Source organism: Pelmatolapia mariae, linkage group LG9, assembly GCF_036321145.2.
Source record: "Pelmatolapia mariae isolate MD_Pm_ZW linkage group LG9, Pm_UMD_F_2, whole genome shotgun sequence".
Classification (NCBI taxonomy): Eukaryota; Metazoa; Chordata; class Actinopteri; order Cichliformes; family Cichlidae; genus Pelmatolapia; species Pelmatolapia mariae.
In genome coordinates, this window is record NC_086235.1 from 24,331,644 (window position 1) to 24,344,663 (window position 13,020).

General features: G+C 39.7%; 1 protein-coding gene across 6 annotated transcripts in view; it reads right to left on the reverse strand.

The window, feature by feature from the left end:
* phldb2b (pleckstrin homology-like domain, family B, member 2b) overlaps positions 1-11,987 on the reverse strand; it is a 37,807-nt gene extending 25,820 nt beyond the window's left edge. Inside the window, exons 1-5 of one of the 6 annotated variants that reach the window (XM_063483896.1) lie at positions 11,487-11,987; positions 5,687-5,743; positions 5,394-5,517; positions 2,497-2,595; positions 1,685-1,768 (exon numbers count right to left, since the gene is read on the reverse strand). In XM_063483896.1, the coding sequence (XP_063339966.1) occupies positions 1,685-1,768; positions 2,497-2,595; positions 5,394-5,517; positions 5,687-5,743; positions 11,487-11,519 (397 nt within the window). In that variant the 5' untranslated portion in view covers positions 11,520-11,987. Of the gene's footprint in view, positions 1-710; positions 783-1,684; positions 1,769-2,496; positions 2,596-5,393; positions 5,518-5,686; positions 5,744-11,486 lie in introns of those variants that run through there. The other 5 variants (XM_063483897.1, XM_063483898.1, XM_063483899.1 and 2 more) reach the window with 5 other exon arrangements.
* Between the last annotated feature and the right edge of the window lie 1,033 nt (positions 11,988-13,020).

Below are 13,020 nucleotides of genomic sequence, written 5' to 3' on the forward strand. Positions count from 1 at the left end.
CGAACCTGTGGACAGCTACTTTGCCCTTTATCCTGTGATCATCCTGTGCACACAGTAAAATAAGATAAAACAAGAGAGCAGATATTAGAGCATCATGTGTTTTGTGCAGCAGCATAGATGTGCCATAGATTTGCATCTGCTCCCTTCCAGTGTAAATGTTGAGAGACTTAGTTTTATGACTACAAATCCACTGAAATGTGAACTGAAAAACTAACAACGTGGAAATCTTGTACAAATGGAAAATAAAAAAACACGGAACAGATCTAAAGCAGTAATGTTCCAGTTAACAGATCTTATGAATAAACTAACAATGTACTTGTGGAGTTTGTTTGTCAGCGGCTTTCTTGCTCAACAATGATTTCCTTTGTCATTTCCACCTCTGTTGAATAAACATATTGCTACTCTACAAGTGTCCTCCAGCTGATGTGATTCCAGATCAAGCTCTGAATTCCAAAATACAGAACAGATCATTTCCTAAACACAGCTAATCATCTCCAGACTAGTGTGCATGAGTGTCTGTGTATGTGGTTAGACCAACTCAACCCAGAGCAACTGAGGCCAGTGGATAAAAGATGCTCTCAATCTTTTTCCTTTTTTACTATCGTTTTCCTACGCATACTCTTCTGACTTTTTAACCCTGTCTTGTTTTTTTAGTCTCTTTTCCCCACCTCTGCTATTTTGCTGTGCCTCAGCCTTGTGTGTGGACCCACCAAGATGATGTCAATATTTGACTCAGCCAGGCACAGCGGGAAGTTAAATAGGCCTGTCAATGTTTAACTTAAACCGTCCAGGCCTTTTCCAGGGCACAAGAAAAAGGAGAAAACTGTAAACAGAAAGGACAGACAAGTGAGTGTGCTGCTTGTCATTTTAAGTAGGACAGGGAAAGGTGAAAGAAGGACAAAGCTGTGGAGAAAATGGGAGAGCATACTGTGACTGAATAAATGACGGAGCAATTCAGAGAAGTGAAAAGAATAGAGGGAAGAAAGGCCAGAGATAGACAGATTAAGATACTCACAGACAAAATATAGACACGTCTACGTAGGCAGGCATGAAGAGCAAGATAAGAAGAGAGATCCATTTAACTTTGGGTGACTACACTTTTCTTTTGGTTTTTTTTGAGAACATTCTGCAGTCTCCAATAACAATCCAAAGGGTTGTGCATGCTCTGCAGTTGCTGGAAGCTGTGACTCATTGTAAGAGCTAGCTGTTCCAAACCACTACGAATTACCCAAAGATACACACACAGACACACACACACAAACATACCAAAATGCATCAATACACTCACATGACTACATGTGTGTAGCTGTACATGGACACAAACATATTGCACACCCTGTTGTTTGCATGAAGAAACTTAACTGTGCCCATATGAGTCACACAGACAGACTGGAATGTGAGTTAATCAATCCAAAAAAGAAAAAAAAATATCCCCCCCGAGAAAACTAACCACTGTCTCACTGTTGCACACCAGTTATGAAATGCTAAGTATCTACAGTCAGCAATGAAGTCAACTTTCAATTAACTCCAGTACTACTAAGGACCAGTAGATGGCAATATCTCAAAGTGTGTGTATGTGAAAAGACCTGTATCCTGATGTATGCTGATACCAATGTGCAGTATACAGGCTTTTTCTGAGAGCAGGCTGACCTACACTGTGTGCATGTGTGCGTGTAGAGTTTACCCTGAGTGAGTGGTGTTGGTACAGTGACCTGGACTCCATCAAGACTGCAGAGGTGGCCACAGGGGTCCAGGGTCACCACCCCTCCTGTTGATAATGAGGAGATAGTCAGGGGAAATGAGTAACAGTGAACTACCATTCACTACAACATTACACTCCAACATGAGATAACTGCCTTAATCATCCCGCTCCTACACAGCATCCTCTGAAAGCATGCAATTTCCCCTGTTAATAAAAGGTACTCACTATTCAGATTTACTGTAATTAAAACAAAGCTTCACACAAGAACAAAAACAACAGCGTAATTAATCATCCAGTTCCTCCCTTCTCCTCACAGCTATTCTATCAAAAGCCCAAAACGCCACAGGCTAAACGCACCAACAGGTATCCAGCTCGATGGCTTTCTCAGTCTTATATTCATTTTGAAACAGTATATTTCTTTTCTTACATTATTAGAATTTTAGGCTTTAGAGGATTGAGAAAGTTTATTATTCTTCCGCTGCTGTTTTGTCAGAATAATCTTCTAAAAACAAAATAACAATGATTGCACTTGGGGATGGTATTAAGCAGATCTTCTAAATGCCAAATATAATCACATATTTGATTTCATTGGATTTTACTCGAAGTAATATTTTAGGATTCAAAAACAAAGATTAAAAGCTTGCTAATGAAAGGAGGAGTCATTTTCCCTTTCCCACGACATGATGTAAAGATGTAAGCACTCTTGCCAGTGTGGAAAAGACAATAGAGCTGTGTTTATTCTGGGGCCTGCCAAAATTATGACGTCATTTCAGAGAAAGTGAACCAACACAGACCTTCACTGATGATTAGACAATGCTCTGCCTCGATGCCAGGTCCTTGAATGGTAATATCCTGAGGAATTGGAGCATCTTCTGTGCCTATGCGCGTTACCCCTGAAACATAAAGAAACACATTTTTTTTGCAATCAGCAGAATATATAAATATAGGGGATAGAATTAGATTTATCATGTCTATATAGGTGGTGTGAGTCATAATTAAAGGGTCTTATATCTAATGCTGTTATTATGCAGACACATTGTGGAGTACAAACTCAGTTTTCCTAAAAGGTCTTATTCACATTCTTAGCATTCTTCAAAGTGTGTCAAAGCAGTGGGCAGCGATGATGAAGTGGAAATGTCACAAAGCTGACTCTGACGTCAAGGTCTGCCCTTGTACTGTTTGTAAGTTTATTTCTGCATTAACCCCGACTAAGGGTTAAGTGTCAAATCCATTCATATAAAATGCAGTGTGCACTGTTCTCATTGCAAAGAGAAGACAAGACAAGTAAAAAGACATCTCTGGCTCACTGGGGTATAATCAGAGCCTTGTGATCTATGCAAGACACATGAAAACTACAAGTTTATGAATGAGAGTTATCACTGTAATGCTTGTAAGGGCAGATATTTGCTGTCTTTTAAAGCTTTTAATATAATGCCTGTCAGTTTGTATTAGTATTCAGTGTCCTGTCTTCAGGCTACTAAATAATAATCACTAGTACAAGTGTGCCTCTCACTTTGATTTATAATACTACCCGAATGAGTAATGAAGCTGTGAAACCTGTGGCTTGCTGAACTGATGTGTGTGTGTGTGTGTGTGTGTGTGTGTGTGTGTGTGTGTGTGTGTGTGTGTGTGTGTGTGTGTGTGTGTGTGTGTGTGTGTGTGTGTGTGTGTGTAAGAGGGTGAGAAATTCTAGAAACCTGTGGATAGCTGATAGTAGAGGAAGTATAAATAACTATAATACTCCACCCTTACAGTACAGGAAATAATATAATGTATTTATTAATTGTAGTCAGTTGTTTGTTATGAAAAAACAACTGTATACTGGCCTGATATAAATAGCAGTGAACATTCCAAATAAAATCTCTGGATTTAATAAAGCAAGTGCGCTCGCTCTGCTGCATGAAACAGAGTCATGAAACCACGCGATGTGTGTCATTTGTGTTACTGTTGTTTGGGTTGTACTCTGTTGCCAAAGCATTCTCTTCATTTTTTCATGGCTAACTGTGGGTTCAGGCTGTGCCTTAACCAACACATGACAATGAATGAATGTTAATAAGCAACAGTAACCATGGAATTGGATTGAATAACTTGTATAAATATGCACTGGCTCAATGTTTGACACAGTATCACTTTTCCACAGCATCACCCCCCAACTCACTTCTGCAGTAACCACAGAAATGAAGTGACTTGTCCTGGGAAAAGGGCCAATATTTGGGAGAAAAAGAGTGGGGAAAGGTGGGCAAAGGTAGGGATAGAACTGTACTGACCTGGTTTCATTTCAGGTAACAATTTAAAGTAACTAATGAGAAATAAGCAAGAGTGCTGACAGGGACTAGAAAGAGAGGGCATATTTCTCCCATAGCGGCTTCTCTTCATTAGCTCTCTGCTAAATTCAGAATCAAATTCAAAATCCTTTCTCTCACAAGCAGGGTCTTGAATAATCACGACACATCTCATCTTAAAGATCTGATAGTGCCATATTGACCCTCATTGTACCATAACAGAGCACTTTGCTCTCAGACTGCAGGTTTACATGCTGTTCCCTTCAGCTTTCAAATGGACTGATTCTTATATAGCACTTTTCTACTCTCCCAGAGTACTCAAAGCTCTATACAACATGCCATATTCACCCAGTCACACCCATTCATACAAGCACTTTCTCTATACTTAGTGCTGTCTAACTACATTCACACACATTCATACTGCGACGGATGCATCGGAGAGCAACTTGGGGTTAGTATCTTGCCCAAGGATACTTGACATGCAGACTGGAAGAGCCAGGGATCAAACCACAAACCTTCCGATCAGTAGGTGACCTGCTCTACCTCCTGGGCTACAGCAACCCAAACAGGCCCCTCTTCTATGGAACCAGGTCCCAGTTTGGATTCAGGAGCCAGACACCCGGTCTACTTTTAAGATTAGGCTTAAAACTTTTCTTTGTAAAGCTTAACATATAGGCTGGATCAGGTGATCCCAAACCTCTCCTTAGTTATGCTGCAATAGGTCTAAGCTGCTGGGGGCTTCCCATAATTGTACTGAGTGTTTCTTCTTCACTCACCTTTTTTTAAACTCTCTTTTACTTCTCTAATGTGTGCCTTTCTCTTATTTTTGTATATATTTCTCTTGGTTTGTATATATCCCTCTTGATTGTATATATTTCTTCTTTTTGCTATTGATTGCTGCTGTCTACTACTTATATTTTATTCTGGCACAGTTGATGTGGAGCACCCACAATTTTGTTGTACATGTATAATGACAATAAAGGGCTTTCCATTTTATTCTTCTATGTAATCATTAGTCAATATTAATCTCTGGCTTTCTTCCACAGTGTGTCCTTGTGTGTCCTTTGTCCTGTCTCCATGCCCTCATCCTTAACCGGTCATGACAGACAGACAGCCCTCCCTGAACGTGGTTCTGCTGGAGGTTTCTTCCTGTTAAAAGGGATTTTTTCTTTCCCACTGTCCACCATGTGCTTGCTTATAGGGGCATCTGATACAAAACACCTTGAGATATCTGTTGCTTTGATTCAAAGCTATATAAATAAAATTAAGTTGAATTAACATTTGAAGATGTGAGAATGTGCTACATTAGGAATGAATGTGTAAAATTGTGGCTACTGACTTAATAACCTGCCCATGCTGAGTTTGTGTATTTACTGTAAATTGTGTCTGGGTTTTTTTGTGTGCGTTACCCTCTTTCAGCGGCAGAACAGTAATAGCCACACTCAGTCTCCCACTGCCCAGGCTAACCAGATGAGGAGTTGCTGTCTGGACTTTTAGTCCTTTCCCTGTGTCGATCAGGTCCAGGGGCGGAGACTACAAGCAAGAGTCAGTGCAAAGGTCATTTTAAAAACACAGTTTATAGTCATAAGACTAAAATGAATGTGCCATTGTGCGACAGTGTTCATGCTGGATTTGTTCAAAAACCACATAAAACTTGTGAATGTGTGTATATGTGTTTTCCTGTGTCTGTGTGTATTCTGACCTTAGGTTCACCTGGAGAGATCTGATCAGACTCTGGTTGAAACATCATCTCCGATTCCTGTGTACACATTCAGGCAGACACATAAATGTAAACACAAACAATGCAGACATGTAGTAGTGTACACAATTATGACAAAACTTGGGAATGACCTGCGTGGAATGACCAAACATAGAAACACTCAAATAAAGAAACCACACAAAAAAAGAAAAGAAAAAAATGAAAAGAAGGGGAAAAAACTGCCCACAGCTTACCCAGCTGCCACGTGAAATGAACTCTGATTCTGAAAATGTTCCAAGTAGAAAATGAGAGGAAAATAGATTTTTATTTTTTTTTGCAGTGGGGAGAAATGAGAGAAATGTTTCATGAAAGCAGACTTCCCACAAACTGTTAAAGTCTGCCATCACTCTGCTGCAATGAATGTGTCTGGATAAAGAGAGATACAGAGTAACTAATAAGGTAACTGAGTTTCTGTGTGCATGCTATGAGCAGTATACTACTTAAAGTAAATACACAGCAAAGCTTGTGCTTGTGCACGGCCATGGCGGTGACAAAGCAAGTGCACATCATTTACCCAGGTTGCATGACTTTAAATCTTGACCATGACTTGGGTGGATATTCATGGCGGCCAGTGAATAATTCTTCTTAATTTTATGTCACCTGAAATTTTTATTGTCACCAAAAAATGTTAACATGCAAATAAGCATGCCGATGAGAAATATTCAGAATGTGCTCCATTAAAATATAATATATATGTAATTGAAGCTGCAATGTCTTCCTGCACAGAAAACCCACTTCTTACCATTTTCTAAGTCCTGTTCAGCGTTTATCAAACAGTATGGCACAGTTCAAATTATGTCATAAGCAAGGCATCTCCTAATCTAACAGGCAGATTGAGCTCAGCTATGCTCCCAGGGTGATAAACTTTTTATTTGGGCATATTTCCTCAAGCATCCATCTCACAGCAAAACTGCAGTGACTGTGAGAGTGGTTTAATTTTGACTGTTCTTATTTTGTATGGACTCAATGTTGAAGTCCAAGCATTCCCTAATGGTGGGAATATGCGTGATGCAATGGAAAAAAAAACAAGGTAAAGTACAAAAAAATAAAGGAACGCTATGACAAACTGTGAAGTGGAGATAAAAGAAAACTAAATCAAAAATGCCCAAAATATGTGAATGTGTATGTTTGAGGAAACACACTCAGATCTTGTGCCAAAAACAGCCCATGGAGTACTCTGTAATTTAACAGAGAAGAAGAAGAAAAAAACAGTCTTGCTACTACTGTATTTGTGTCCACACACACAATCAAAAACACAAACATGCACGCACACACACACACACACACCAGTGGATGACTTAAATGCTTCTCACCATACAGAGATGATTACAGCATATAAGAAACTATCACAACCACATGTCATTTTCCTGCTCCTGTCATTTCCTTTTCTCCCTTCCTCTTTCAAATCCTAATGTGTCATTGCTTTAATGATTTCAGTGATTCCTTCCTTTCTCTCGATTCCCCTTTTGGATTTAATCTGTTTTCCATACTAGGTGGCCTTCTTGGCTTCTCCTCTTCCTGCCTGTCCTTTTTGCATTTCTTCTTTCCTCCTGTCTTTTCGCCTTTTCCTCCAATCACCATGAAGGGAAACACAAATCAAAGTCAGCTCTGCACTTCCTCTAATTCAGCGCTAAGTTTCCGCCCTGAGATCACTTCCTTTACTGCTTGGACACCCTCATTGCTCCCACCACACACACACACACACACACACACACACACACACACACACACACACACACACACACACACACACACACACACACACACACACATACATTCTAGCAGTTCAGCCACCCTTACATCCCCTATCCACACACAAAAATCTACAAATAACGTCACACACCAGCTCTTTTTGCTATCGCACCAAGGTATCGGCCCACATTCTACCGATTTTTGTCACTGCTGTAGACAAAGCAAGTACTCAGTGTGTGATGGCAACATCAGCTGAATAAAGGTCACAGAAGCTTGCTGAAAATTAGGCAGAAGTGCATTTCAAAGACCCTTTTATGTATAAAGGCCTCACTACCTTGCATTCCTACACACGCTCCTTGAAGTCTATTCCCACCTCCTTGACTCTCCCTTGACTTGTTCTTTCAGAAATGGCTCACTCTATCCCATCATTCCTCTTCTTTGACTTTCTGTGGTTCTTTTTGTTTTCAAAGCCCCCTTCCGCCTTCACCTTCTTTTACCAGGTGAGCTCTGGCTTAGGCGGGTCAAGACATGTCTGTGGCCCTGTTTACTCTAGTTAAAGCAGAGCAGTGAAGTGTGTCAACCCCCATTCTGAGTATCCAGACTCCAGCGCTTTCATCTTCAAGGTGTTTGATTCCAACAGCAGTCACTTTGCTATCAGGGAATTAACATGTGAAAGCTAAAGTATGGGATTACCGAATGATATAAGTATTTGTACAGAGACAGAGTCCCGTAAATACTGAGCATGGAGGATGAAAACTAATGCTATGCAAAAAAAAGCATGATGGTTCTTTATCCTTAATTAAACAATCTTAACCAACATTTCCCAAACTGTTCTCAAACAAAACAAGCACTCAGTGTTTAAGTGTCCTCGTTTGTTTCCTAATTCTTTGTTGCATACATGTCTCTGCTCCTTGTCTTAACAGTACATCACATTTTCACCCATATTTGTATAATGTTTGGTGTCAAGGCAAAGACTTGTTCATTTCAAATATAACTTTAAAAAAAATAAATGTTTATCATGTTTATCAAACTACAAAAAAGTCATGTAAGGATGGATATAAAGTTCTCTACTCAGCCATGGGATGTGATTGAAACCAGATTCATTTTCCAACTTAAAGGACAAATTTTCTGGTGTTTTTGTTCCAGGTCTTCTGCCAGAATCCAATGTGGGAAATACAGAAATACATACCAAGCTGACTCAAAGAAAGTCTAATACAGTAAATGTATAAGTCGAAGATTTCTACACAATGATATGAAACACTGAGAAAATATTGCCCAAAGGAACATATTCCAAGCACACATCCTCCCACTTACTTTTTAATACAAATTTTAATCCCAGATTTAAAATAAACCTTCTATTGGAAAATAACTGAACTGACCTCACAAATACACAATATAGCGTGCACAAAATGGAAGAAAAGCACAAGCACACACAATTTGTCTTTGATCCCATCTGTAAAACAGCTGAGTCTCCCCGAAATGCTTTGTTTGCCCTACATCTGGAAACAGAAAAGGAGATAGAGGGAAAGAGAGGGTAGTGTGGGGTAATGAAAAAGAAGATAGCAGTGGAAGGTAGAAGAGAGAGAGGACTCATAAAACCAAGAGGAAAGACCCAGCATTCTCAGACTGTTTCAGCTGGGTCATTTTTATTTTCTCCATCCCATCCTTGCTTTCCTCCGTCAACTTCTTCCTCTTTTTGTATTTGCTTTAAACGGTTTTTGCATTTCCTTTTCTTTCAGTTACTTTCCTCATCACAGCTGCTGTATGTTACTGCAGACAGCATTCTCAAACCCACATTCACAGGAAAGGTCCTGCTCTTAAAAATGTTCCCATGTTAGAACAACTCTTAATGCACTAGTTGGAAAAATTAGTGCATAATATGTCTCTTTGAAAAGGCCAAATCAAATGTTATGATTTTCATAGTATTGTGAATATTGCCATCATGAACTGGCTTGGGCAATTTAGATAGGGAGAACCATAACATTACATTTTTTTCTCAGGTCCTTTGGCTCAGTTGAATGGCAGTTGGAATATTAAAAAAATTATTATTATTTGCATCTATGAAAAAGCAGTTTGGGGTAATTTACAGGCTTTTGCTTTCTAGCTGAAAACTCCAAAAACGGTGGGAGAAGTGTGCCATCAGGATGGTTCTTTCATCATTTTAATGCATATATTTGTTTTTGCCATCTTTTTCTTCTGTGTATAATTTTTTGAAGTGGTAGTGTTGGCCTTAAAGACAGGCAGCTTGTGATGGCTACAGTCTGTGGTACAAACTTGACCAAAAAGTGGAGCTGAGGGTGGTCTCAGTCTTACACAAGTTAACATCAGCTATGTTGTATTTGTCTAAAAATGCTGTCTTTCAGTGCTTTGCCTAGTTATATTTCTCTCTTCTGTCTTTCTCCATCCCCTCCCCTTACATTCCAGCATGACCCTCTCCTCCTCCCACCTGACAAAGCCAGCATTGTATCACAGATGCTATTTAATATGGAGTCCCTCTCTCAGTGTCCCTCATATGGGGCAATTCAGGGTTATCTTCCTCCCTTGTCCTTGGTAAACAGTATGTTTGCAGTAATGTCTTCAATAACATTTTAAATCAGATTAAAATGTCCCTCATACATTCATATATACATGGCTTTTCAAAATACTGTATGCTTAATAATGTGCATCCCTTGTCCTTGGTTGTGCATTGCTGTTGTGTGTTTGCATTTGTTTTGGTTAAAACTGCTGAAAGCCGATTAAAACGTGTCTGTGAACCGCTTGTTAAACAGCACAAATATCTGTCACGCTCAAACTCTCTCACATCCCTACTGGCAGTTTTTCAGTCATTTAGCAAAGTGCTAGATGACAGGAAAAAAGTCCATTGTTTTTGCAGCTGACTCAAAGCTGGAGGAAATGTAAGTTGAATTTCTAGTGAGGGTGTGTGTGTCTGTGGAAAAGCCCAGATTACTTTAACTGCCACATGCAGGGGATCAACTCATGTTTGGTTTCCACAGGGCCGGATATGACAGCGAGACAAGGGGAGACAGTGAGCTGGTGGACGGGTTTACTAAAGCACACATATCTTCTTGTATGGTGAAGTGAGCTGTGACTGCTGGAAAAGGAAAGAAAAGATGGAGTTCGAGATAACAAAAGAAACAAACTATGTGTGTGTGTCTGTGTGTGTGCTTGTGTATTGGGGTATGGGGGGGGGGGGGGGGGGGGGGGGGCAGGTAGACACAGATTAAAATGCAGACTAAAGAATTCAGATATGAGGAAAAAAGATTAATGGTGAAAAATCCCCAAGTTGCACCAGTGGCCTCCAAACATAATATGAGCCTACACAGCACATATAATTCAAGCAGTTACCTTCATAAATCAGCATTACATACTGTTTCCAAAAATCTTTGTTTTTCTTAAGCTATTGGCCACTTCTGTGCTCTCCACACTGACTTCTGCTTTTCCTTTTTCCAGCTGGCAGATACCCAGTGAAATAAAAAGCAATCATATAAAAGATGTTTTCAGTGTTACGGTTGGCAACAGTATGTCAAAAAAATTGTATCCACCAGTTGTTTTGCATCACGATAGATAGATAGATAGATAGATAGATAGATAGATAGATAGATAGATAGATAGATTTTGTGGCCTTGCCATTAAAGGACATGTAGCCATAGGGCTTCAATATCACTGCGTACTCTGCGGACTGATATTTGCAAAAAATCTTACAAAACGATATCTTATCATTTCAAATTTCTACAATATTCCAGTTAGAGCTGCCATCATCAGCAGCGTTATTTTTGTAGTCTGTGTTTTAATCCTCGGTGGAATCACGAAAAGTACACCTACATTTTCACGTTGTACCTGCCCGCTAACAAACAAAAAGGTAATCTGCGTTTGATGTTGCCGAACAAAATCCTCAATTGAAGTCAGATAACGTTACAGCTTACTTTGAAAGTATTACAGCGCTGTGAAGCAAAGCAAAAATAAACCTAATTTACAAGAACACATTTTGATAATTAACATACATTCTTCCACTTTTTAAATTCACAGCCTATAGGTACAAAAACTCACTCACCATTACTGAAGCGGGGCTGGCCACTTCTGTCATTGTGCAGGAAAGGACGCAATTGCGAAACAGATCCAAGATCGAGAGGTATGTTGTTTGCACAAAACTCCCCCAAATAGAGTTTTTAGCCTATTTCTGCCTTTGCTGTAGTCGCAGCTTCTGTCTTGACGGGCGATACATTCCATGCACAGCACAGGCAACGTGCAGATCTCTAGGAAAGACTTTTGATCCCGGTTGTCACATTCACAAACACACGCACACACTCCAAACACACACACACGCGTAAAAAAGGCCGTCGGCTTTCCGACGGGCATAGGAATGCAGCAACAGCTGGAAGCAGAAGTGGATAAGGAGCAAGGGGAGGGAGTCTCTCTCTCTCTCTCTCTCGCTCTCTCTCATTCACTCACACACGCTGAGTTTAATGTGCAGGTGTTAACAGACTACAGAAAAGTACACTTGACCTTTCATCAAATGGTTCAAGCCTCTAACAAAGAGAGGGGAGTGAAGGATAGAAAGATAAAGAGAGAGCGCATTATTTCAGCCTTGGCAGCTGATAAGGATATCTAATGATTTTACAACATGCATGCATGCAGTCTCATTTCACTCCTAATACTGAGAGTTTATCTCTATGAAGAAAAAACAAACTCGGGGGGATGTTAAACGTGGTAAATGGTTCATATATTAAAAAACATTTAGGCCTTACAATAAAGGAATATAATGGTATTTAGTGAATAACAAGCTTATTATATAAAGTCATATAGATATAGGGATTTATGGTAGGGTTGACCATGAGTCACTCATATAGTGTGACACTGTAAATATCCACACTCAAATCCACTACACAAGCATATCCATCTTGCATAGAAAAGTGATAAAGAACACTGAAGGTTTTCTGGAGGTTAAATTCATGTTGAGGCATATTTCTCAGCTAAGTAAAGCTATTGTGGTTTTTATTTCCATCATTAATTGCAACAATATATTTGTGTAACCATAAAAAAACCCTGGCATACCTCATGGATGCAGGTGTAGTAAAGAAAGAAATGTGAACGCCTCTTGTGTGCACTTAATCCTTAAGTCCTTGTTTCCTCTCTGACAAAATATTGCTCGTAGTTCTCTGTGTAAATCTACTTCTAGATAATCTTTTATTATTTGATCTACACATCTGGAACTGCAAATGTCTAATAGGCTGCTGTTTGCATAAGCTGTGTGCACCACTTGAAAAAATTCAGCTACATGTCCGGTCATGCAGCTCTCTGAAGACATCACGAGGCACAAGAAGATGCCATCAGTTCTCGATCACACAAAAGCAGTTTTACTTGGCAGGATTCTCTGCATTCGTTACAGTTCATAACAATGATTGCATGAAGCAACAACAGGAATGATCCAGAGCCATAATAAAACCTAAGTCATGCAGAACTTTGCTGAGGACAGAATGCATGAGGTATTCTTTTGGTTAGAAAACGATAAATATAGAAGTGAAAATGGTCCTCTGGTTTAGACTAAGGTCAAGGAAAGTTTGCTGACACACACACACACGCACACA